General features: G+C 39.2%; 3 protein-coding genes across 3 annotated transcripts; all 3 read right to left on the bottom strand.

Moving 5' to 3' along the window:
* Positions 1-468: 468 nt before the first annotated feature.
* On the bottom strand, positions 469-4,336 carry LOC138197438 (extracellular calcium-sensing receptor-like). Its single transcript, XM_069148277.1, has 9 exons — positions 4,227-4,336; positions 3,691-3,985; positions 3,455-3,541; positions 2,907-3,176; positions 2,498-2,704; positions 2,133-2,408; positions 1,671-1,898; positions 1,461-1,584; positions 469-1,379 (listed from the first exon to the last, which is right to left on the bottom strand). Exons 1-9 carry the CDS (start codon positions 4,334-4,336, stop codon positions 469-471), a joined length of 2,508 nt encoding a protein of 835 aa, XP_069004378.1.
* A 2,156-nt stretch (positions 4,337-6,492) lies between these two features.
* LOC138197437 (extracellular calcium-sensing receptor-like) lies at positions 6,493-10,497 on the bottom strand. Its single transcript, XM_069148276.1, has 9 exons — positions 10,388-10,497; positions 9,852-10,146; positions 9,615-9,701; positions 9,074-9,343; positions 8,664-8,870; positions 8,302-8,577; positions 7,698-7,925; positions 7,488-7,611; positions 6,493-7,406 (listed from the first exon to the last, which is right to left on the bottom strand). Exons 1-9 carry the CDS (start codon positions 10,495-10,497, stop codon positions 6,493-6,495), a joined length of 2,511 nt encoding a protein of 836 aa, XP_069004377.1.
* Positions 10,498-11,365: 868 nt separating this feature from the next.
* On the bottom strand, positions 11,366-23,812 carry LOC138197521 (vomeronasal type-2 receptor 1-like). The gene is made up of 18 exons (XM_069148397.1): positions 23,667-23,812; positions 23,044-23,338; positions 22,848-22,934; positions 22,313-22,582; positions 21,504-21,704; positions 21,138-21,407; positions 20,622-20,849; positions 20,412-20,535; positions 19,423-20,329; positions 15,516-15,716; positions 14,928-15,222; positions 14,679-14,765; positions 14,153-14,422; positions 13,440-13,646; positions 13,080-13,349; positions 12,572-12,799; positions 12,361-12,484; positions 11,366-12,276 (listed from the first exon to the last, which is right to left on the bottom strand). Exons 2-18 carry the CDS (start codon positions 23,308-23,310, stop codon positions 11,366-11,368), a joined length of 4,947 nt encoding a protein of 1,648 aa, XP_069004498.1. The 5' UTR covers positions 23,311-23,338; positions 23,667-23,812.
* Between the last annotated feature and the right edge of the window lie 210 nt (positions 23,813-24,022).

Here is a 24,022-nt window from a genome sequence, read left to right as displayed (position 1 = left end):
TCTGAATATATTTTATTTATTAAAAAAAAAAGAAAAAAGAAAAAAGGTCTCAGTTCAGAGAGAAGCTCATTTTGAATTTGGTGCTATTAAATAAACTAGTGAGGGTTTCTTTAAGTCTGAATGAGCTCCAGAATGGCCAAATACATGTGCTTGCAATTGTTCTGGAAGAATTCAAGTTGTGTGCATAATTCATTCAGAGAAAGGGATCGACAATTGAATTGGGGATAAGGTTAACTCTAACCACGAAGTCACAAAGCCAATGATTGCATTTGAAAAACAAGTACTTTGTATTTTAATCATTCTCACAAATAATCCAAGATGGAAAGATGTTTAAAATTTATATTTATTTGGCATCAGCTCATCTTTTACAATAATTTATAATGCAATTACTTTTATTTTTTTCAGCCAGTACTGTTTTATTATAGAGAAAAATAATTGAATTAAGTCAACTTGAATTAAGTGCAGTTTTTATGACTCAATGGCTCGACCCATGATGGCTTTCTTGGTGTTCCTCTCTGGTCTCAGCAGGATTATGTAACATTTGGGTCCAAACAGTGCCACCAAGAGGCCAAAACTGGAGGCCAGGATGGCAAACACCTCCACTGCATCTGCAAGGTTGCCGGGTGAGCTGATATAAGCAGGAACAAAGGCCACCCACACAGCACAGAAGATCAGCATGCTGAAAGTGATGAGCTTGGCCTCATTAAAGTTGTCTGGAAGATTCCTCGCCAGAAATGCTAGCAGGAAGCTGAGGAAGGCCAGTAAGCCAATGTAACCCAGTAACACTGCAAAACCAATGGTGGACCCAACTACACACTCATACACTATCATGTCATTGTGGTAATACGTGTTCTTATGAGGAGATGGAGAGGAAGACACAAGCCAAGCAGTGCAGATTGCAGCCTGAACACAAGTGAGAGCTAGAACTGTTCCTCTCTGCTGCACAGCTCCAAACCACTTGAGATTAGCTCCCCCTCCTGGCTTGGAGGCCTTAAACACAGCCAGAACCACCATGGTTTTCACCAGGATACACGAGACACAAAGCACAAAGCTGATGCCAAATGCTGCATGTCTCAGTTGACATGTCCACAGTCTGGGTCGTCCGATGAACAGCAGTGAACACAGGAAGCACAGTTTAAGGGACACCAGTAACTGGAAGCTGAGCTCTGAATTGTTGGCTCGTACCATGGGTGTGCTGCGATGACAGTAAAAGATCCCTAGAACAACAACACAGATAAATGTGCCCAGTAACGAAGCAGTTGTCAAGCAGATACCCAGAGGTTCATGGTAGGAGAGGAACTCTGTTTTCTTAGGAACACAGTGGTCCCGCTGGGGGCTGGACCAGAAGTCCTCTGGACAACTGATGCACTCCATGGAGTCTGACAAAGAGGGAAAGATAGACACATTCTGTATATGCTACTCCAACGTAAAATAAAAAGTATTTCAATATGAACACCCACCAGTCTTATTGCTGATCTTTCCCTCAGAACAGGGTATGCAGTCAAAGCAGCACTCAGGTTGACTCTTTTTCCTGGCCATTCGAGTGCCTGGAGGACAGCTCTCACTGCACACTGACTGGGGAGGCTGTAAGAAAATACATCTGTTTTCAATTTGTTATATACTGCTGAAATCTACTTTCATAAAAAGATGTCTGAACAGTTAGAAATCACCTCTTTTGACTCAAAGTTCCAGAAGATTTTGTGTTCATCAAGTGTGAGCTCTTCAGCTTTGGAGGCTGACCTCTTGACCTCACCCACATTCTGAACTTTAGTTCTTCCATCAGGGAGCCACAGCCAGTTCATGACATCATATATTGGTAAGGCATCACCATTCTCATCAAAGGACACTTCATCACCAAATGGAGTGGTGAAGTTGATCTTTTCCAAGTAATACACAAGCTGTCAAGATTCAAATAAAGAACAGAGGAAAACTCAAGAGGACAGACAAGTCTTTACTCAAAGACATCCAGTGGTTTCACACGTATGGAAAATCCTTTTATCTCTCTGCTTGGCATTTTACATTTAAGATCAAAGCTTTGTATTTAGTCCTACAGGCTAAATGCTATTCTGAAAGATATTATAGAGTACAGGGTTTTGTCATATAAACAGCGGGAGTGTAAAATGTTGTCACACCTGCCAGGGCTCCAGTCTTTGCAGAGCAGCACAGCTTTGCCCTCTGAAAGGCCCCCTCCCTGGCTCACACTGCAGCATGTCATCCAGAGCATACGCCAGAGCGTACACAGCCTTGTACACATTATAGTCAGGCCTGAGGTTAGAAAGATCCAATAACTCCATCCCAACAGTTTCTAGATTTTCCTGTCCAGTGCACAGTGCTCCACCAGCTTCCACCCAACCTGCTGGAGGTGGAGCAAATCTACACTGAAATGTGTGTTCCCAAAACTGATTTATCTGAAATGTATTAAAAAAAAAAAAGTGAGTTATAAACAATGACAATTTAATATTTTCGTAAATTTCAGATTGCAGGGTTAATCTCTCACCATGTTGTTTCCATAGCTGTTGTTGTGGTGTAAGTCAGGACGTATTTGTAGCAGGAAGTCCCTGAGCCCTGGTATTTCTCCTCGACGGATGGCGATGCCCAGTGTGCCACCCAGGTACGGCATGAGGCGAGGTGTCTGCATCACTGAAGCTGCTGTCCAGGCTTCACTGGCCATCCACTGCAGGCCTGTCACATTCTGGTTCACCACCTGTTAATCATTATACCAAATTCATATTGTCATGTCTCTAGATTAGAGTGTAGTCTTTTGACTTCACAGGGTTTACATTGATGCATATCTTCTTAACTGGAGTTCAGTATGATTGAATAAGTAATCCTACTCTAAAACAACACACAAACAGAGTATAATAAGAGACTAATAAGTTATAATCGAGTTGTATTTAAAGCCCAACCTCTTCTATTAAGTCAATCATGTGACTCTCATGTGCGAACACAATGACCACTCGAGCTGTGGATTTCTTCATCACCTCTACAATCCTCCTGAGTTCACTCGGGTCATCGCCCCAGGGCAACACCTCTAAGTAAGCCAGACAACCGCCACCAGACAGACTCAGGTCAGACTGGAAGGATCGGGCAGCGTGGAGTCCGTAGTCATCGTCACTGACCAGCAGACCTGTCCACCTCCAGCCGAAGTGTTTTAGAATCTGAATCATAGCCTGAACCTGAGTGAATACAGAGAGGAGGGATGAGCGCACAGACCACAGTCATCTTTCAGAGGAAAATCTATTAAACAGGTTCTACAGTGAACCAATGTTTAATCTTTGCTCTTCGACAATACAATGCCATTCATAACAAGAAGAATATGACGAGTGAAACACAAAATATAGTTTTTATATGATGCATTATGATGTATTTTTTTTTTTTTTTTTGCACAACAGCGATGTTTTTCCTGAAAAATAGTTTTTTTTTTGCCATTTTGATTTTAATGATAGATTATCACCTGGAAAGCGTCACTTGGGATCGTCCTAAAGAAGGATGGAAACTTTTGCCGGTCACTCAGGCAGGAACAGGTGGCATAATAACTCACCTGTGAAAGACCCAGACTGTATATCCAGAAAACATTCAAACCCTTATAACTTTAAAAGTTCGATTGCTTCATTTTTTCAACTGGCATTAAATTTGAAATCAAATCAAAGTGATCCAAAAGCATAGTGAAATGGTTAAGACGAAACTTACCATAGGTACTCTGTACAAACCTAAGACAGAGGAGATGGCAATAGAACGTGTAGAGGAAGAATCACCCACAATCCCGAGGACTGGAGGACTTCCTTCACAGGTCTCGTCTAATATAATTTGCTCCTCTTGACCACTGGCTAATGACAGAGCTGCACGGAATCCGATGCCGAGTTTGAGGCAGTTATCAAACAGACTGTATCCCAGAGTCACATTCGGGAGCAGGTCGGATTTTCTGTTGATCTCATCGATAGCAAAGGCCATGGTCTGGGCCTGCCGAAATCCTGCAACATCAAAACTAACACAAAAATACATATGGAAAAATGCAATACTATGTAAACACAGCTATACGTATTTGCAAGCAATTAAACCAGTTGAAGAAACAATCAAGTGAAGTTTGTCCAAATTTTCTTTCTTTTAAATGACATTAATATTGATGTAATTCTTTTAGAGTCATTTCTGATAATAGGATATAAATTCTACTGATGGCACTGATTTTCCTCAGTTTCTGCGTTCTGCTGTTTTCCTGACAGACTCACCCATGGCAAGTGGGCTGTTGTGGCTCTGAAGTGAAAGACAGGTCAGAAAAGACAGAAAAGAAGTGGATTTCAAACAGCCCACCCAGTACCACATCTCCAGCCTTGCTCATCCCATTTAGATGAAACTGTCCCTGTAACCGACAGGAGGACGATGCAGCAGAAGAAGAGCAGGAATATGTCAACATGAGCAACATTAAACTGGTGTGTAAAAGTGTCCACATAACTCTCCTGCAGTTTATCCCTTTTTTTGAGCCCATCCATGAAGTTGTATTGCTTTATCACTCCCTTTTATTGACTTGCAGTATTGTTTAATCTTACACGCCACCCATCAGGGCAAAGGAGGCAGTAGAGGTGGGGCCTGAAATGCACTTCCTATTTGATAGCTTTTGTATTGAGGCAGCATCAATGTAACATCGCACCGAGACCACGTATTTCTAATCCATATTTGAGTGGTGTATCAGTGTAATGATTGAGGTCTCCTGAAATTTGCCATATTTTTTTAATTTCTATTTTAAATTCCCCTTCAAGTGGACTTCAATGTATTGGTTAAGTTGTAGACAAAATCACTGACTGTTTCATCTTTCATTAAAACATACATGAACTTGTATGGTTGTAAAATATCAATTTTACAAATGTCTGTAGTTTAAAACCTGTACATGTACGTACCAGAAGGGTATGACATATGAGCATAGTTAAATAAAATGACCACTAGATGGGAGCAGCATACCAAGACAGTTGCAAAAATATGTTTTGGAACTTTAATTAGTGATTGCATACACATATTCCTTTCTGCAGGATGACCTGACTCACCTCTGTTCATTGAAATGTAGCAGAGCGTTACATTCACTGGGTTTGTCTGACCCAAATCCAAGAATATCTGGTTTAAGAGCCATTTAACAAGAATACAATGTTTTTGACTGGACTAATGACTGTATCCAATCTTTACGAAGGAGATGTCAGGAGAAAATGTATTGCAAATCATATTCAAAAATGACACAAACTGTTACCTCTGACTGTGTGAGAGGAATAATATGAAGTGCTAATTAAAAATCAATAGTACACATTGTGAAATCCCAATTAAGTTGAAATTTTACACGTAATTTTCTCTGCAAACTGTTAAAAAGACTCATCGTAATAAATACAGACCAAGCTCTGTATTTTATTGCCTAGTTGCGGTTGCAACGTGGCCTTGTGTTAAAAAATTCACTTTCATCTGTATCCTCTGTTTTTTCCAACACAGTCTCATGGGTAGGACATGGTATCACAGATGACATATGAATAATCGTTTTGTAGTGATTGACTGTTTGTTCTAATTTATGTTCCGAAAAAAGGAGTAAGAAATTAGACATTGCTGCTTCTACATTCCAGGTTGACTTACTTTAGCTTGCAGGTGTCGCTGAGGAGGATTGAGAATTTTGTTAATTTGTCTTTGAAATGAAAAAAAAAACACTTTCAGAAAACATTAAGATGAATGATATCTGTAGATATTAAAGACAGTCAGGTAATCCAGGTCAACATATTTAATGATGTTCACCCTAAAGCATTATGAATTTGTAAATTGATTTAATTCTAAAACTTGCTATTGGAAATTTGAATTTCAAATGCTATGGATATTAGTTTTTTATTTGCGGAAATAAGTATGATATATTATGTGTATTAAATATTTGTAAAACCTTTGTTCTTGTTTTTATATGATGTGGTGAAGAAGTCTAGAAGTTTATTGCATTTAAATGATGAAGTGAATTCTACTATTAACTGGGATTACCATCAACAAGTGGTGCTAATCTACAAAGTCATCTCCAAAGGACCAAATTTATAGACTGCCAAATAGTTTTTTTAAAATATTTTCTAACTGGAGCTGTGCAGTATTTCCCATTTATGAACTCCTGCTACAGCATTTCCCATTTATGAACTCCTGCTGTTGCAGCTCCCACTGCTGTTTGTCCTTTTTTTGTGACTGTAGCTTCGTTAAAACGATATAGTCAGTGTGGGTGTGTCTTGCAGGAGTAACAGGGTCAGGGTTAAAAAAATATATCTGTTCTCCACTGCAAATAAGACTGAATCATTACTAAACTAATTTTCACTTCATTTTTCTCTTTCAAATTCCACACAAAACAAAAATGAATGAGAAGTTGAAAAGAGGAATGATGATGTAATAATGTAAGTTATTGTATTAACATTTCTTTATTGCTTCTAATTTAGTCAGGTGCAAAATACAAAGTGAATTAAATTACATGGTAAATTTGAAGGTTATGAATAATTAATTTTAAAACTTGGTGGTGCCTCGACCCATGATGGCTTTTTTAGTGTTCTTCTCTGGTCTCAGCAGGACTATGTAACATTTGGGTCCAAACAGTGCCACCAAGAGGCCAAAACTGGAGGCCAGGATGGCAAACACCTCCACTGCATCTGCATATTTGCCAGGTGAGTTGACATAAGCAGGAACAAAGGCCACCCACACAGCACAGAAGATCAGCATGCTGAAAGTGATGAGCTTGGCCTCATTGAAGTTGTCTGGAAGATTCCTCGCCAGAAATGCTAGCAGGAAGCTGAGGAAGGCCAGTAAGCCAATGTAACCCAGTAACACTGCAAAACCAATGGTGGACCCAACTACACACTCATACACTATCAAGTCATTGTGGTAATAAGTGTTCTTATGAGGAGATGGAGAGGAAGACACAAGCCAAACAGTGCAGATTGCAGCCTGGACACAAGTGAGAGCTAGAACTGTTCCTCTCTGCTGCACAGCTCCAAACCACTTGAGATTAGCTCCCCCTCCTGGCTTGGAGGCCTTAAACACAGCCAGAACCACCATGGTTTTCACCAGGATACACGAGACACAAAGCACAAAGCTGATGCCAAATGCTGCATGTCTCAGTTGACATGTCCACAGTCTGGGTCGTCCGATGAACAGCAGTGAACACAGGAAGCACAGTTTAAGGGACACCAAAAGCAGGAAGCTCAACTCTGAATTGTTGGCTCGTACCATGGGTGTGCTGCGATGACAGTAAAAGATCCCTAGAACAACAACACAGATAAATGTGCCCAGTAACGAAGCGGCTGTCAAGCAGATACCCAGAGGTTCATGGTAGGAGAGGAACTCTGTTTTCTTAGGAACACAGAGGTCCCGCTGGGGGCTGGACCAGAAGTCCTCTGGACAACTGATGCACTCCATGGAGTCTGACAAAGAGGGAAAGATAGACACATTCTGTACATGCTACTCCAACGTAAAATAAAAAGTATTTAAATATGAACACCCACCAGTCTTATTGCTGATCTTTCCCTCAGAACAGGGGATGCAGTCGAAGCAGCACTCAGGTTGACTCTTTTTTCTGGCCATTCGAGTGCCTGGAGGACAGCTCTCACTGCACACTGACTGGGGAGGCTGTAAGAAAATACATCTGTTTTCAATTTGTTATATACTGCTGAAATCTACTTTCATAAAAAGATATCTGAACAGTTAGAAATCACCTCTTTTGACTCAAAGTTCCAGAAGATTTTGTGTTCATCAAGTGTGAGCTCTTCAGCTTTGGAGGCTGACCTCTTGACCTCACCCACATTCTGAACTTTAGTTCTTCCATCAGGGAGCCACAACCAGTTCATGACATCATATATTGGTAAGGCATCACCATTCTCATCAAAGGACACTTCATCACCAAATGGAGTGGTGAAGTTGATCTTTTCCAAGTAATACACAAGCTGTCAAGATTCAAATAAAGAACAGAGGAAAACTCAAGAGGACAGACAAGTCTTTACTCAAAGTGCACAAAGTGGTCCATCACTAGTCAATAATGAAACAGTACAATGAGGTTATTAAGTTCCAACAAAACATTTGCTTTAAAGTGAAGTCACATCACTATTTAAGCTTACCTGTGTAAGGTTTTGCTCTCTGACCTAATAACACTAATCCAGTGGTTTCACACGTATGGAAAATCATTTTATCTCTCTGCTTGGCATTTTACATTTAAGATCAAAGCTTTGTATTTAGTCCTACAGGCTAAATGCTACTCTGAAAGATATTATAGAGTACAGGGTTTTGTCATATAAACAGCTGGAGTGTAAAATGATATCACACCTGCCAGGGTTCCAGTCTTTGCAGAGCAGCACAGCTTTGCCCTCTGAAAGGCCCCCTCCCTGGCTCACACTGCAGCATGTCATCCAGGGCATAAGCCAGAGCGTACACAGCCTTGTACACATTATACTCAGGCCTGAGGTTAGAAAGATCCAAGAACTCCATCCCAACAGTCTCTAGATTTTCCTGTCCAGTGCACAGTGCTCCACCAGCTTCCACCCAACCTGCTGGAGGTGGAGCAAATCTACACTGAAATGTGTGTTCCCAAAACTGATTTACCTGAAATGTATTAAAAAAAATATGAGTTATAAACAATGACAATCTAATATTCTTGTAAATTTCAGATTGCAGGGTTAATCTCTCACCATGTTGTTTCCATAGCTGTTGTTGTGGTGTAAGTCAGGACGTATTTGTAGCAGGAAGTCCCTGAGCCCTGGTATTTCTCCTCGACGGATGGCGATGCCCAGTGTGCCACCCAGGTACGGCATGAGGCGAGGTGTCTGCAGCACTGAAGCTGCTGTCCAGGCTTCACTGGCCATCCACTGCAGGCCTGTCACATTCTGGTTCATCACCTGTTAATCATATTATACCAAATTCATATAGTCATGCTCTAGATTAGAGTGTAGTCTTTTGACTTCACAGGGTTTACATTGATGCATATCTTCTTAACTGGAGTTCAGTATGATTGAATAAGTAATCCTACTCTAAAACAACACACAAACAGAGTATAATAAGAGACTAATAAGTTATAATCGAGTTGTATTTAAAGCCCAACCTCTTCTATTAAGTCAATCATGTGACTCTCATGTGCGAACACAATGACCACTCGAGCTGTGGATTTCTTCATCACGTCTACAATCCTCCTGAGTTCACTCGGGTCATCGCCCCAGGGCAACACCTCTAAGTAAGCCAGACAACCGCCACCAGACAGACTCAGGTCAGACTGGAAGGATCGGGCAGCGTGGAGTCCGTAGTCATCGTCACTGACCAGCAGACCTGTCCACCTCCAGCTGAAGTGTTTTAGAATCTGAATCATAGCCTGAACCTGAGTGAATACAGAGAGGAGGGATGAGCGCACAGACTACAGTCATCTTTCAGAGGAAAATCTATTAAACAGGTTCTACAGTGAACCAATGTTTAATCTTTGTCCTTCGACAATACAATGCCATTCATAACAAGAAGAATATGACGAGTGAAAATAAATATTGCTTTTATATGATGCATTATGATGTTTTTGTTTTTTTTTGCACAACAGCAATGTTTTTCCTGAAAAATAGTTTTTTTTCGCCATTTTGATTTTAATGACAGATTATCACCTGGAAAGCGTCACTTGGGATCGTCCTAAAGAAGGATGGAAACTTTTGCCGGTCACTCAGGCAGGAACAGGTGGCATAATAACTCACCTGTGAAAGACCCAGACTGTATATCCAGAAAACATTCAAACCCTTATAACTTTAAAAGTTTGATTGCTTCATTTTTTTCAACTGGCATTCAATTTGAAATCAAATCAAAGTGATCCAAAAGCATAGTGAAATAGTTAAGACGAAACTTACCATAGGTACTCTGTACAAACCTAAGACAGAGGAGATGGCAATAGAACGTGTAGAGGAAGAATCACCCACAATCCCGAGGACTGGAGGACTTCCTTCACAGGTCTCGTCTAATATAATTTGCTCCTCTTGACCACTGGCTAATGACAGAGCTGCCTGGAATCCGATGCCGAGATTGAGGCAGCTATCAAACAGACTGTATCCCAGAGTCACATTCAGGAGCAGGTCGGATTTTCTGTTGATCTCATCGATAGCAAAGGCCATGGTCTGGGCCTCTCGAAATCCTACAACATCAAAACTAACACAAAAATACATATGGAAAAATGCAATACTATGTAAACACAGCTATACGTTTTTGCAAGCAATTAAACCAGTTGAAGAAACAATCAAGTGAAGTTTGTCCAATTTTTCTTTCTTTTACATGACATTAATATTGATGTAATTATTTTAGAATCATTTCTGATAATAGGATATAAATTCTACTGATGGCACTGATTTTCCTCAGTTTCTGCGTTCTGCTGTTTTCCTGACAGACTCACCCATGGCAAGTGGGCTGTTGTGGCTCTGAAGTCAAAGACAGGTCAGAAAAGACAGAAAAGAAGTGGATTTCAAACAGCCCACCCAGTACCACATCTCCAGCCTTGCTCATCCCATTTAGATGAAACTGTCCCTGTAACCGACAGGAGGACGATGCAGCAGAAGAAGAGCAGGAATACGTCAACATGAGCAACATTAAACTGGTGTGTAAAAGTGTCCACATGACTCTCCTGCAGTTTATCCCTTTTTTGAGCCCAGCCATGAAGTTGTATTGCTTTTTCACTCCCTTTTATTGGCTTGCAGTATTGTTTAATCTTACACGCCACCCATCAGGGCAGAGGAGGCAGTAGAGGTGGGGCCTGAAATGCACTTCCTCTTTGATAGCTTTTGTATTGAGGCAGCATCAATGTAACATCGCATCGAGACCATGTATTTCTAATCCATATTTGAGTTGTGTATCAGTGTAATGATTGTGGTCTCCTGAAATTTGCCATATTTTTTCAATTTCTATTTTAAATTCCCCTTCAAGTGGACTTCAATGTATTGGTTAAGTTGTAGACAAAATCACTGACTGTTTCATCTTTCATTAAAACATACATGAACTTGTATGGTTGTAAAATATCAATTTTACAAATGTCTCTGTAGTTCAAAACCTGTACAGGTAAGGTGTTGTTGCGATTGACTCTTTTATATGATTTGGTGTAGAAGTCTAGAAGGATATTGCATTTAAATGATAAAGTGAATTGTACTATAAACTGGGATTACCATCAACAAGTGGTGCTAATCAACAATGTCATCCCCAAAGGACCAAAATTATGGACTGCAAAAACAAACAAAAATAAATGAGAAGTTGAAAAGAGGAATAATGATGTAATAATGTAGGTAATTTTATTAACATTTCTTTATTGCTTCTAATTTAGTCAGGTGCAAAATACAAAGTTACATTACATGGTAAATTTGAAGGGTATGAAGAATTAATTTTAAAACTTTGTGCCTTGACCCATAATGGCTTTTTTAGTGTTCTTCTCTGGTCTCAGCAGGATTATGTAACATTTGGGTCCAAACAGTGCCACCAAGAGGCCAAAACTGGAGGCCAGGATGGCAAACACCTCCACTGCATCTGCATATTTGCCAGGTGAGTTGACATAAGCAGGAACAAAGGCCACCCACACAGCACAGAAGATCAGCATGCTGAAAGTGATGAGCTTGGCCTCATTGAAGTTGTCTGGAAGATTCCTCGCCAGAAATGCTAGCAAGAAGCTGAGGAAGGCCAGTAAGCCAATGTAACTCAGTAACACTGCAAAACCAATGGTGGACCCAACTACACACTCATACACTATCAAGTCATTGTGGTACTGAGTGTTCTTATGAGGAGATGGAGAGGAAGACACAAGCCAAACAGTGCAGATTGCAGCCTGAACACAAGTGAGAGCTAGAACTGTTCCTCTCTGCTGCACAGCTCCAAACCACTTGAGATTAGCTCCCCCTCCTGGCTTGGAGGCCTTAAACACAGCCAGAACCACCATGGTTTTCACCAGGATACACGAGACACAAAGCACAAAGCTGATGCCAAATGCTGCATGTCTCAGTTGACATGTCCACAGTCTGGGTCGTCCGATGAACAGCAGTGAACACAGGAAGCACAGTTTAAGGGACACCAAAAGCAGGAAGCTCAACTCTGAATTATTGGCTCGTACCATGGGTGTGCTGCGATGACAGTAAAAGATCCCTAGAACAACAACACAGATAAATGTGCCCAGTAACGAAGCGGCTGTCAAGCAGATACCCAGAGGTTCATGGTAGGAGAGGAACTCTGTTTTCTTAGGAACACAGAGGTCCCGCTGGGGGCTGGACCAGAAGTCCTCTGGACAACTGATGCACTCCATGGAGTCTGACAAAGAGGGAAAGATAGACACATTCTGTATATGCTACTCCAACGTAAAATAAAAAAAAGTATTTAAATATGAACACCCACCAGTCTTATTGCTGATCGTTCCCTCAGAACAGGGGATGCAGTCAAAGCAGCACTCAGGTTGACTCTTTTTTCTAGCCATTCGAGTACCTGGAGGACAGCTCTCACTGCACACTGACTGGGGAGGCTGTAAGAAAATACATCTGTTTTCAATTTGTTATATACTGCTGAAATCTACTTTCATAAAAAAGATGTCTGAACAGTTAGAAATCACCTCTTTTGACTCAAAGTTCCAGAAGATTTTAAGTTCATCAAGTATGAGCTCTTCAGCTTTGGAGGCTGACCTCTTGACCTCACCCACATTCTGAACTTTAGTTCTTCCATCAGGGAGCCACAACCAGTTCATGACATCATATATTGGTAAGGCATCACCATTCTCATCAAAGGACACTTCATCACCAAATGGAGTGGTGAAGTTGATCTTTTGTAAATAATGTACAAGCTGCAAATGGAAATAGAAAAAAATCGGACATGAGTGTGACAGACTCCAACCAAACAGTGATTAATCCAACTGTTTAAATGAACAAAATCATGATTATTTTTTTCTTTTGAAGTTAAGGTCTCACTTTGATTACACACTGAAAATGAGATGTGAATGGATTCAAAATGGTGTGTATTGTACATATATACAAAATTATATGACTGACTCCGACCTCCATTTCTTGTTTCTGTCCTCAGAACCACAGTTGGTTAGCAAATTGTAGTGTAAAATGATATCACACCTGCCAGGGCTCCAGTGTTTGCACAGTGGCACAGCTGTGCCCGCTGAAAGGCCCCCTCCCTGGCTCACACTGCAGCATGTCATCCAGGGCATACGCCAGAGCGTACACAGCCTTGTACACATTATATTCAGGCCTGAGGTTAGAAAGATCCAAGAACTCCGTCTCCACAGTCTCTAGGTCTTCTTCTCCAGTGCACAGTGCTCCACCAGCTTCCACCCAACCTGCTGGATCAAATCCACACTGAAATGTGTGTTCCCAAAACTGTCTCACCTGGAACATTCACAGAAAATATTACATTCAATTATTATATGATTTTATGTATCATTGATTTTTATTTAAAATCAGACTGTAAGGTTAAACTCTCACCATGTTATTTCCATAGTTTTCCTTTTTGTCAGGACGTATTTGTAGCAGGAAGTCCCTGAGCCCTGGTATTTCTCCTCGACGGATGGCAATGCCCAGTGTGCCACCCAGGTACGGCATGAGGCGAGGTGTCTGCAGCACTGAAGCTGATGTCCAGGCTTCACTGGACATCCACTGCAGGCCTGTCACATTCTGATTCATCACCTAAAATAGTAAAATCAAACACACTCACTTTATTGAAAAGTCTGCAAACAGCAATCTGTCACAAAAAAAAAAAAGAGTACTGAGTATTTATTCAGTATTTCCATGCACACTTGGAGGTTCAGACTTTCTCAGAATGTAAATTTTCATTTAAAGGTTTAGTTTGTGGTAAGATTATTTTGGTAAATTAACCAATTTAATCTAATTATAGAATGTTTATTTATTTAGAAATGGCCCTGTCATACCTGAAGGAAAAGTGTTCAAATATTTAAGGCAATATTCTAATCTAGCTGAATGTTCTACAGGTTGAAATATTTGTCATCTAGGAGGGTAACATCACTGAACATTATCAATCACTTTTAATAGATACAAATCCGACTGCAATTCAATTTTGCTGTTTCCATACAGTGAATTAATTTATTTTGGTGAATTGAAGCAAACAAACAATAATTGATCATTTTACATTAAAGCGATGGATTTTCAAATGATATTGCATTTTTATTTCCGACCTCTTCCATAAGTTGAATCATGTGGATCTCATGAGCAAACACTATGACCACACGAGCGGTTGATGTCTTTATCAAATGTACAATCCTCCTGAGTTCATTAAGGTCACTGTCCCAGGGCAAAACCTCCACGTAGGCCAGACAACCTCCACCAGACTGAGCCAGGTCAGACTGGAAGGACTGGGCAACATGGAGTCCGTAGTCATCGTCACTGACCAGCAGGCCGACCCACGTCCAGCCAAAGTGTTTTAGAATCTGAATCATAGCACGCACCTAAGAGGATATATTAGGGTGAAGGGATTAGTGCGCAGAGTAGGATATTATTTAAAAAAAAAAAAGATACACAACTAACTTTAATTATTGTAACCCATTTTCCTCAAATAATTCATAAATTTTTTTACAATGAAATCTGTGTTAATTATTAACATTAAAGGAAAAATCAAATCTTGATGTCATTAGGTGCCATTTCTACAAGGTTGCTGTAATGCCCGAAACAGATGAATTTTTCAACTTAGTAACAGTGTTTCACCTGGAAAGCATCGCTTGGGATTGTTCTGAAGAAGGTTGGAAACCGCTGGCGATCACTCAGGCAGGAACATGTGGCAAAATAACTCACCTGTACAGAAACATGAAGAATGTCAGCAACGTTCAATCTCAGGACCCAGTCAGAATATTATTATATTTCAACTGTTTATTGAAGATGAAATTGAGAAAAAAAAACATTTAGATTAAAGATACATCAATGCAACAGATACAAGAGAGTAAAGTCTAAACTTACAATGGGCATGTTGTATAAACTCAGCACATTGGAAATGGCGATAGAAAATGTTGAATAGTGATCTCCCACAATCCCCAGGACTGGAGGGGTCCCTGAACAGCTCTCCTGAAACAGAAACTGCTCCTCTTGACCACTGGCCAGTGATAATGCACCACTGAATCCAACGACAAGGGCACCACAGTTGTCATACAGACTGTATCCCAGAGTCACATTAGGCAGCAGCTTGGAGTTCTTGTTGATCTCATCAATAGCAAAGGCCATGGTCATGGCGTGTCTGAACCCTAGAGTGTCAAAGCTAACACACAAAATGTAAAGATTAAACACTATAACGGAAAATGTCACTGCAAAGCTCTGGCAGATTAATACAAAAAAAACCTAAACCTGTGTTGTGACATTATACAGTTATGGTATTATACCTCCTACAGCTATTTCAATGAATTAAAATTTTAAAATTAATTTTACATCTTGTAATACTCTTATTTCTGGAGTAGTCCAGTCAAGTGCAATTTCCTTTTTCATGAATGTTCCCAGCAGACAGAATAATAAAACCACATCTCTCTGATGATGCTGCATGTGTGCGATACTTACCCTTTGCAGCGGGGCTGTTGTGGCTCGGAGGTAAACGTCTGCTCAGGGAACACGGACGTGTAGTGGACCTCAAAAAGCCCACCCAGAACCACCTCACCAGGCTTGTGCACTTCATTAAGATGAAACTTTCTTTGTAGCTTACAAGAAGAGAGAAGAGAGGACGACGCAGAGCACAAAGAGATGGAAACGGAATAAAACAAGCTAATGCAGATACACATGATCGAATATCTGTCAAGGCAATCAGCCATAATTACAATGTTCCCTTCACACCTCTTTCTATTCTTCATGCTCGGTTCCTTTATTTTATAAGCGAGTCTACGTCATCCCTTTTGCATGCTTTTCGTCATTGTTAATTCACAACACCCATCGGGGTAAGGCCTATGGGGGCTGGACATAATACCCACATCAACTTAATCATGTTACATAAATCAACATATAAAAGTTAAGATGACTGATGAACCATTTCTTTTGTAAATCACTTGAATGTTTTTTTTTCCTGGTAGAAAAATAGGGGCCATCCAGTGTACTATTGAATTATGTTTTATAGATGTCTGGTAATTGACTAAAACTAAAATACATTTCCATTAATCGACTACAACTAAATCAAAACCTGTGCCAAAATCAGCATTAGATTTGACTGTGCTTAACTGTGTTTTCACCAGGAATGGTGTTAAAATGCTGTTTATAATAAAACACGTTGATTAGTTTTATATCAAGACCTACTACAAAAAAAAAACATTTTTGTGCTGTAGAACTTGTAGAATTTGAGCTTGTCTCCCAAAAACGGAAATCCTTTTAATGTATCTCTACACTAAAATCTTTACAGCAGATCCATAGTTGTAACACTTTTTTGAGTAATGCAATCAATTTGTGTAAATGGTGGAAATTATTATTCCTTCTATGCGTACAGGCACTTCACCTAATGAAAGAAAAAGACAACGTTTTCTGCTTTTTTCAATGTAAGAATTAGACTCTAAAGATGACATAATGCCTTAGCAGTTTAACATACACAAACATTGATTTTATAAATAATAAATATCTATTGTGAAATTTCTTTCTTATTCACCAGAAGTGTGAATCAATGAATCTGTGAGTGTGAATTAGTTGTAAGTTATGGCCAATTTTTGTGCTGCAGCGAATACAGTTTTTTATTCTCGTTTTTACTAGAACCTTTTGGACAGGTCCGTGAAAAAGCCAGCCAAGGTGCAAGTTATCCTGAACCCTGATGACACCAGGAGGCTAATTCTGCCTGATGGAATTCCTGACAATGGAGCAGCTTACGGATGAAGTCCGAAAAGTCTGTGAGTTAAACTGAAATTTAAGATTGCAGGACCGAGACGGACACTATGAAGATGCACAAGTGAACTTCACATCTTCTGCAAAACGTGAGGATTTACCAACTGTATGGGTCATCCCGATAACTGATGATTGCAGCAAAGGATTTAATGTCACTGTCTGATGATTTGGAGTCTACTGTCAGACGACACAGAGCTACTCCAGCTCTGTCTCTACAAGAACTTCTGTATCAGAGAGTTTCTGAGATCAACATTCTCCTCTGACACTGAACCGCAGTTAGAACATAGAAATGTGTTGTGTAGGTCAAATGTGTCAGAGTTCAAAAACAAAGATATTCTGGAAAAGCTAGCTGAAGAAATATTCAAGTACAAAGATTACTTAGATGCTAACTTCCGATCTTGTATTTGCAATGGTTCAATATAAGGTAACATTCGTAATGGTTATTTTATAAAGGGATAGCCAAGTTTTCATACCAGAGGAAACTTTTGATGGATTTTGCATTGCTTATCTCGTGTTTTAAAGAAAAGATGTACCATGTTGCATGTTAGCATTGATGTGGTTAATGTTACAGAACGGTTAAAAACAGATCAAAGACCAGAATTTACTCATTCTGTGTTTTTCCTCAAGTGTTGATGTGTGATACACATACTAGCTAGCTCTACTGACTGCAAATGTCAGGTTTTATTTGTGTATTTTGGTTTTATTTTTTAATACATAACAGAAGGTGCTGCATATTTTAAAAACATCACAATAAAGATGGTCTTTTGAGGAGAATCTTCCTGTATTTGTTTATTGTGAGTAAACAAAATTGAATATTGACTGTAACAAAATTTCAGTTTCATCTTCAGTGAAAATTCTGCTTTTATAATGTTAATAGTAAAATTTAGGGGGTAAAAAAGCAAAAAATATTATTGTATTGACCTACATTACGTAACATTTTGCTTGTGACAAAAGAAAATGTATGTACTTAAGATAAAGTTAAATTATAGTTTGTACTCAATAAAAAATTTGACTTGAGAAAAACGAATAAATTTGCTTGTAAATTTTTTTAGTATTTTAATTAGTTTATACTAAAGTAAAAAATTTACTTGCAACAAAATTAGAGTATTTATATTAGTTTATTCTAAAGTAAAAACTTTACTTAGATGTAATTGTAAATATTCATTTTTTTCTAAAGTGAAAATATTTAGTTGTAACAAAGGGAAATATGGTGGATATTCTTTATACTAAATCATAATTTTTACTTTCTATGAAAGTAAATTTTTTTGTCTTGGGTAAAAGAAACATTTTTGATTCATGTTAAATACAATTTTTTAAGTTTTACCAAATCATAATATAATTTGAGAAAAACTAATAAATTTAGCTGTAAGAAATTAGAGTATTTTTTTTTAAGTTGGTCCAGCATATGATTTTTTTTCAGTGTATGCTGTAGTTACGGTATTGAAATGAGCTTAAATAAATGTACTTCAATTAATGGTAAAATTTTCAATCACATGAAAAAAGTAAGATGTAGGATACACAAATAACCATAACACCAAGAGACACTTTGAAATAATTTAAAACATTTGAAATAAATGTGACTTATTCATTGTTTTTTTTCAAAGAACAAAGGAGTTACATATTTGGTGTTATGAGGATGGCCTCTTCTGACTAAGAAAGGTTATGTTGACAGTGAAATGTTCTCTTAGCTTGCCATATACAGTAAAATATATTTATTATAAACAGGCCTTGAAGGGTTTTTTAATAGTGAAACTCTCATTTAAGTTGACACCAAACAAGATGTACCCAATCAAAACATCTTATTGTCCTCAGTGCTGAAAAAAGAACAATATGAAAATACTTGGTAAGTGTAAGTGCAGTGTACTAAATTTGGGTTTTATAGGATTTTATTCAGCACCTAAGACTTTTGTACTCTGCACAGAGTGAAGGTTGTTGTCAGGTTTTCTTCACAGAAGAGAAGAACTGCCCCCTAATGAGGATACCCCAGCTCTCCTGTTTATTCATGCAAATATGTCAATCTGGGAACAAAAAGGCAAAAATAATCACTTTATATGCAGATGATATTTTGCTTTTAAACTCAAATGCTAAACTCTGTACATTATATCACAAAGATTGTTTTAGCTGCTCTTCAAAGTGTAGAGTAAGAGCAACATTATATTAAGGTCTCTTTCAAACTGTTTGGTGATTGTTTGACCAATTTAGATAATATTTCTCATAATGTGTCAAAATTGTTTACATTAATAAAGGTTAATTTCTTAAAACATTAGAAAATTCTGTGAACTAAAAATCATATTAATCATTTGCGAGGAAATGTGTTTCAATTTGATCTTTGAGTCTCACAACTCCTTGGTAATGTGTCAGTCAAAAAAAAGAATAAATAAATAATAAAAAAAAGGTAATAAACATGATCTGTTTTACAGAGATATTTAATGCTTTCACTTTCTTTTAAATGTATTTCTTACAGTAATAAAATTGTTGAAATAAAGAAAAGATTCATTGTGCAATATCCCTTATATTGACCATTTCAATTGAAAATCACAACAAAATTATTGCAAAATAAATATTGTTACACACAGGCTGTTCATTTTAATATAACTGTTTCTTTCATGACCTATTGGTGCCTCGACCCATGATGGCTTTCTTGGTGTTCCTCTCTGGTCTCAGCAGGATTATGTAACATTTGGGTCCAAACAGTGCCACCAAGAGGCCAAAACTGGAGGCCAGGATGGCAAACACCTCCACTGCATCTGCATATTTGCCAGGTGAGTTGACATAAGCAGGAACAAAGGCCACCCACACAGCACAGAAGATCAGCATGCTGAAAGTGATGAGCTTGGCCTCATTGAAGTTGTCTGGAAGATTCCTCGCCAGAAATGCTAGCAGGAAGCTGAGGAAGGCCAGTAAGCCAATGTAACCCAGTAACACTGCAAAACCAATGGTGGACCCAACTACACATTCATACACTATCATGTCATTGTGGTACTGAGTGTTCTTATGAGGAGATGGAGAGGAAGACACAAGCCAAGCAGTGCAGATTGCAGCCTGAACACAAGTGAGAGCTAGAACTGTTCCTCTCTGCTGCACAGCTCCAAACCACTTGAGATTAGCTCCCCCTCCTGGCTTGGAGGCCTTAAACACAGCCAGAACCACCATGGTTTTCACCAGGATACAGGAGACACAAAGCACAAAGCTGATGCCAAATGCTGCATGTCTCAGTTGACATGTCCACAGTCTGGGTCGTCCGATGAACAGCAGTGAACACAGGAAGCACAGTTTAAGGGACACCAAAAGCAGGAAGCTCAACTCTGAATTGTTGGCTCGTACCATGGGTGTGCTGCGATGACAGTAAAAGATCCCTAGAACAACAACACAGATAAATGTGCCCAGTAACGAAGCGGCTGTCAAGCAGATACCCAGAGGTTCATGGTAGGAGAGGAACTCTGTTTTCTTAGGAACACAGAGGTCCCGCTGGGGGCTGGACCAGAAGTCCTCTGGACAACTGATGCACTCCATGGAGTCTGACAAAGAGGGAAAGATAGACACATTCTGTATATGCTACTCCAAAGTAAAATAAAACAGTATTTAAATAGGAACACCCACCACTCTTATTGCTGATCTTTCCCTCAGAACAGGGGATGCAGTCAAAGCAGCACTCAGGTTGACTCTTTTTTCTGGCCATTCGAGTACCTGGAGGACAGCTCTCACTGCACACTGACTGGGGAGGCTGTAAGAAAATACATCTGTTTTCAATTTGTTATATACTGCTGAAATCTACTTTCATAAAAAGATGTCTGAACAGTTAGAAATCACCTCTTTTGACTCAAAGTTCCAGAAGATTTTAAGTTCATCAAGTGTGAGCTCTTCAGCTTTGGAGGCTGACCTCTTGACCTCACCCACATTCTGAACTTTAGTTCTTCCATCAGGGAGCCACAGCCAGTTCATGACATCATATATTGGTAAGGCATCACCATTCTCATCAAAGGACACTTCATCACCAAATGGAGTGGTGAAGTTGATCTTTTGTAAATAATGTACAAGCTGCAAATGGAAATAGGAAAAAAAAAAAATCGGATATGAGTGTGACGGACTCCATCCAAACAGTGATTAATCCAACTGTTTAAATGAACAAAATCATGATTTTTTTTTTTTTCTTTTGAAGTTTTGTTTCACTTTGACTGCACACTGAAAATGAGATGTGAATGGGTTTAAAATGGTGTGTACTGTAAATATCTACAAAATGATATCATTGACTACGACCTCCATTTCTTGTTTCTGTCCTCAGAACCACAGTTGGTTAGCAAATTGGAGTGTAAAATGATATCACACCTGCCAGGGCTCCAGTGTTTGCACAGTGGCACAGCTGTGCCCGCTGAAAGGCCCCCTCCCTGGCTCACAGTGCAGCATGTCATCCAGGGCATACGCCAGAGCGTACACAGCCTTGTACACATTATATTCAGGCCTGAGGTTAGAAAGATCCAAGAACTCTGTCTCCACAGTCTCTAGGTCTTCTTCTCCAGTGCACAGTGCTCCACCAGCTTCCACCCAACCTGCTGGATCAAATCCACACTGAAATGTGTGTTCCCAAAACTGTCTCACCTGGAACATTCACAGAAAATATTACATTCAATTATTATATGATTTTACGTATCATTGATTTTTATTTAAAATCAGACTGTAAGTTTAAACTCTCACCATGTTATTTCCATAGTTTTCCTTTTTGTCAGGACGTATTTGTAGCAGGAAGTCCCTGAGCCCTGGTATTTCTCCTCGACGGATGGCGATGCCCAGTGTGCCATCCAGGTACGGCATGAGGCGAGGTGTCTGCAGCACTGCAGCTGATGTCCAGGCTTCACTCGCAAACCACTGCAGGTCTGTCACATTCTGTTGCACCACCTGTGTATTGCATTATAAAAAAAAAATGTTTTCCAAACTTCTGTTGACAAAGTGTAGTTTAGAGCAAATATTGACTTGTCAAAAACATTTCTGTGATTAGGAAAAAAATGTTTTTTAATATAGTTAAAGAAAGAAAGAAATATGATAAACTTTTTGCATGACACAACATTTTACAGAAGTTCTATGATCTACGTGTAATAACTGAGCAATTACAATGAAGCAAGTCCAACTAGAACTGCTGTTTTTTGTTTATAATGGGTGGTTTAGCCCCGCTCATAATGTAAAACTAAAACTAAACCTGAAGATTCAATTTGTGTCAGCTTTCCTTTATTACATAACCAATTACATCCAAAGATTAGAATAACTTCATGTTTTGGCAACGGTTCTTTCATTCCTGCACACTGATGGGGACATTGACATATACAGAGATACAATTTCACACATTTTGCCTTTCAGGAGATGATCAGCACAAGAAAAACTAAATCTGTTGTTGCAGAAAATTGTTGTTGCTTGAAACTCATGATAACGGACATGATTCTGATCAGTGAAATTCAATGTACTAAAATATAAACAAAAATAAACTGAGTTATGTATTTTAAAATACTAACCTCTTCCATTAGATGAATCATATGGAACTCGTGAGCAAACACTATGACCACACGAGCGGTTGATGTCTTTATCAAATGTACAATCCTCCTGAGTTCATTAAGGTCACTGTCCCAGGGCAAAACCTCCACGTAGGCCAGACAACCTCCACCAGACTGAGCCAGGTCAGACTGGAAGGACTGGGCAACATGGAGTCCGTAGTCATCGTCACTGACCAGCAGGCCGACCCACGTCCAGCCAAAGTGTTTTAGAATCTGAATCATTGCACGCACCTAAGAGGATACATTAGGGTGAAGGGATTAGTGCGCAGAGAAGGATATTATTTAAAAAAAAAAAGACACACAACTAACTTTAATTATTGTAACCCCATATTACTCAAATTATTCATATATTTTTTTTTACAATGAAATCTGTGTTCATTATTAACATTAAAGGGAAAAGAAAAAGTCGATGTCATTAGGTGCCATTTCTACAAGGTTGCTGTAATGCCCGAAACAGATTCATTTTTCAGTTCTCAACTTAGTAACAGTGTTTCACCTGGAAAGCATCGCTTGGGATTGTTCTGAAGAAGGTTGGAAACCGCTGGCGATCACTCAGGCAGGAACATGTGGCAAAATAACTCACCTGTATAGAAACATACAGTGTGTACATGAGTCAGAAATTATTCATATTTCAACAGCACATGACAAAATAAAAATACAAGATGAGAATACAAGAGGCAGAAGAAATTTACCATAGGCATTTTGAATAATCCTAACACACTGGAGGAGGCAATAGAATATGTTGAGGAGGAGTCACCCACGATCCCCAGGACTGGAGGGGTCCCTGAACAGCTCTCCTGAAGCAGAAACTGCTCCTCTCGACCACTGGCCAGTGATAATGCACCACTGAATCCAACGACAAGGGCACCACAGTTGTCATACAGACTGTATCCCAGAGTCACATTAGGCAGCAGCTTGGAGTTCTTGTTGATCTCATCAATAGCAAAGGCCATGGTCATGGCGTGTCTGAACCCTAGAGTGTCAAAGCTAACACACAAAATGTAAAGATTAAACACCAAAAATTAATATATCACTGTGTGAGTGAGTATATATGTTTGAGTAGATATGGATATTTACAAAGAAAAACAAACCTATGTTCATCATATTTCAAACTATTCTTACAGTAATGTACATTTTACAGTTTTATTTTAATACTTCAAAAGTATTGCTAAAATAGTTATGAGTCATAATATTTCATAAGAATTTGTGCGATCATACAATGAAATGCAATACCATTCTCTTCTACATCCTCAGAACAGACCTGTGAATAATTTACACAGATTCATGCAATCTGCTGCATGTGTGAGAGCCTTACCCTTTGCAGCGGAGCTGTTGTGGCTCAGAAGTAAACGTCCGCTCAGGAAAAACAGACGTGTAGTGGACCTCAAAAAGCCCACCCAGAACAACCTCACCAGGCTTGTGCACTTCATTAAGATGAAACTTGCTCCGTAGTTTACAAAATGAAGCAAGAGAAGATGACAGCGAGCACACAAAAGAAACACTCAAGATCAAATCTGCATCACGTAAAGTCCTCATAACTGTCCTCCTCCCTCACCTGTTTTTATCATTCATTCAAGGTTACCTCATTTTATATGCAAGGCTATGTCATCACGATTATGTGCTTTCCATTAGAGTTTTATCCTTCACACAACCTATGAGAGCAAGCTTTGG

Source organism: Embiotoca jacksoni, unplaced genomic scaffold, assembly GCF_022577435.1.
Source record: "Embiotoca jacksoni isolate LCO1_2020_lvr unplaced genomic scaffold, fEmbJac1.0.p SCAF_14, whole genome shotgun sequence".
In the NCBI taxonomy this organism is placed as follows: Eukaryota; Metazoa; Chordata; class Actinopteri; family Embiotocidae; genus Embiotoca; species Embiotoca jacksoni.
This window is presented reverse-complemented; position numbering and strand designations above follow the sequence as displayed.

Excerpts from the sequence above, each read along its gene's own strand:
- LOC138197438 (XM_069148277.1), bottom strand. The coding sequence starts at position 4,336 with ATGAGCAAGGCTGGAGATGTGGTACTGGGTGGGCTGTTTGAAATCCAC. Across the intron at positions 3,177-3,454 it reads TCCCAAGTGACGCTTTCCAG|GTTCAGGCTATGATTCAGAT; the intron begins GTGATAATCTAT and ends GTATTCACTCAG. Across the intron at positions 2,705-2,906 it reads TGATTGACTTAATAGAAGAG|GTGGTGAACCAGAATGTGAC; the intron begins GTTGGGCTTTAA and ends AATGATTAACAG.
- LOC138197437 (XM_069148276.1), bottom strand. The coding sequence starts at position 10,497 with ATGAGCAAGGCTGGAGATGTGGTACTGGGTGGGCTGTTTGAAATCCAC. Across the intron at positions 9,344-9,614 it reads TCCCAAGTGACGCTTTCCAG|GTTCAGGCTATGATTCAGAT; the intron begins GTGATAATCTGT and ends GTATTCACTCAG. Across the intron at positions 8,578-8,663 it reads ACAGCTATGGAAACAACATG|GTAAATCAGTTTTGGGAACA; the intron begins GTGAGAGATTAA and ends AATACATTTCAG.
- LOC138197521 (XM_069148397.1), bottom strand. The coding sequence starts at position 23,310 with ATGACCATGGCCTTTGCTATTGATGAGATCAACAAGAACTCCAAGCTG. Across the intron at positions 20,330-20,411 it reads AAAGATCAGCAATAAGAGTG|ACTCCATGGAGTGCATCAGT; the intron begins GTGGGTGTTCCT and ends CCTCTTTGTCAG. Across the intron at positions 12,277-12,360 it reads AACGATCAGCAATAAGACTG|ACTCCATGGAGTGCATCAGT; the intron begins GTGGGTGTTCAT and ends CCTCTTTGTCAG.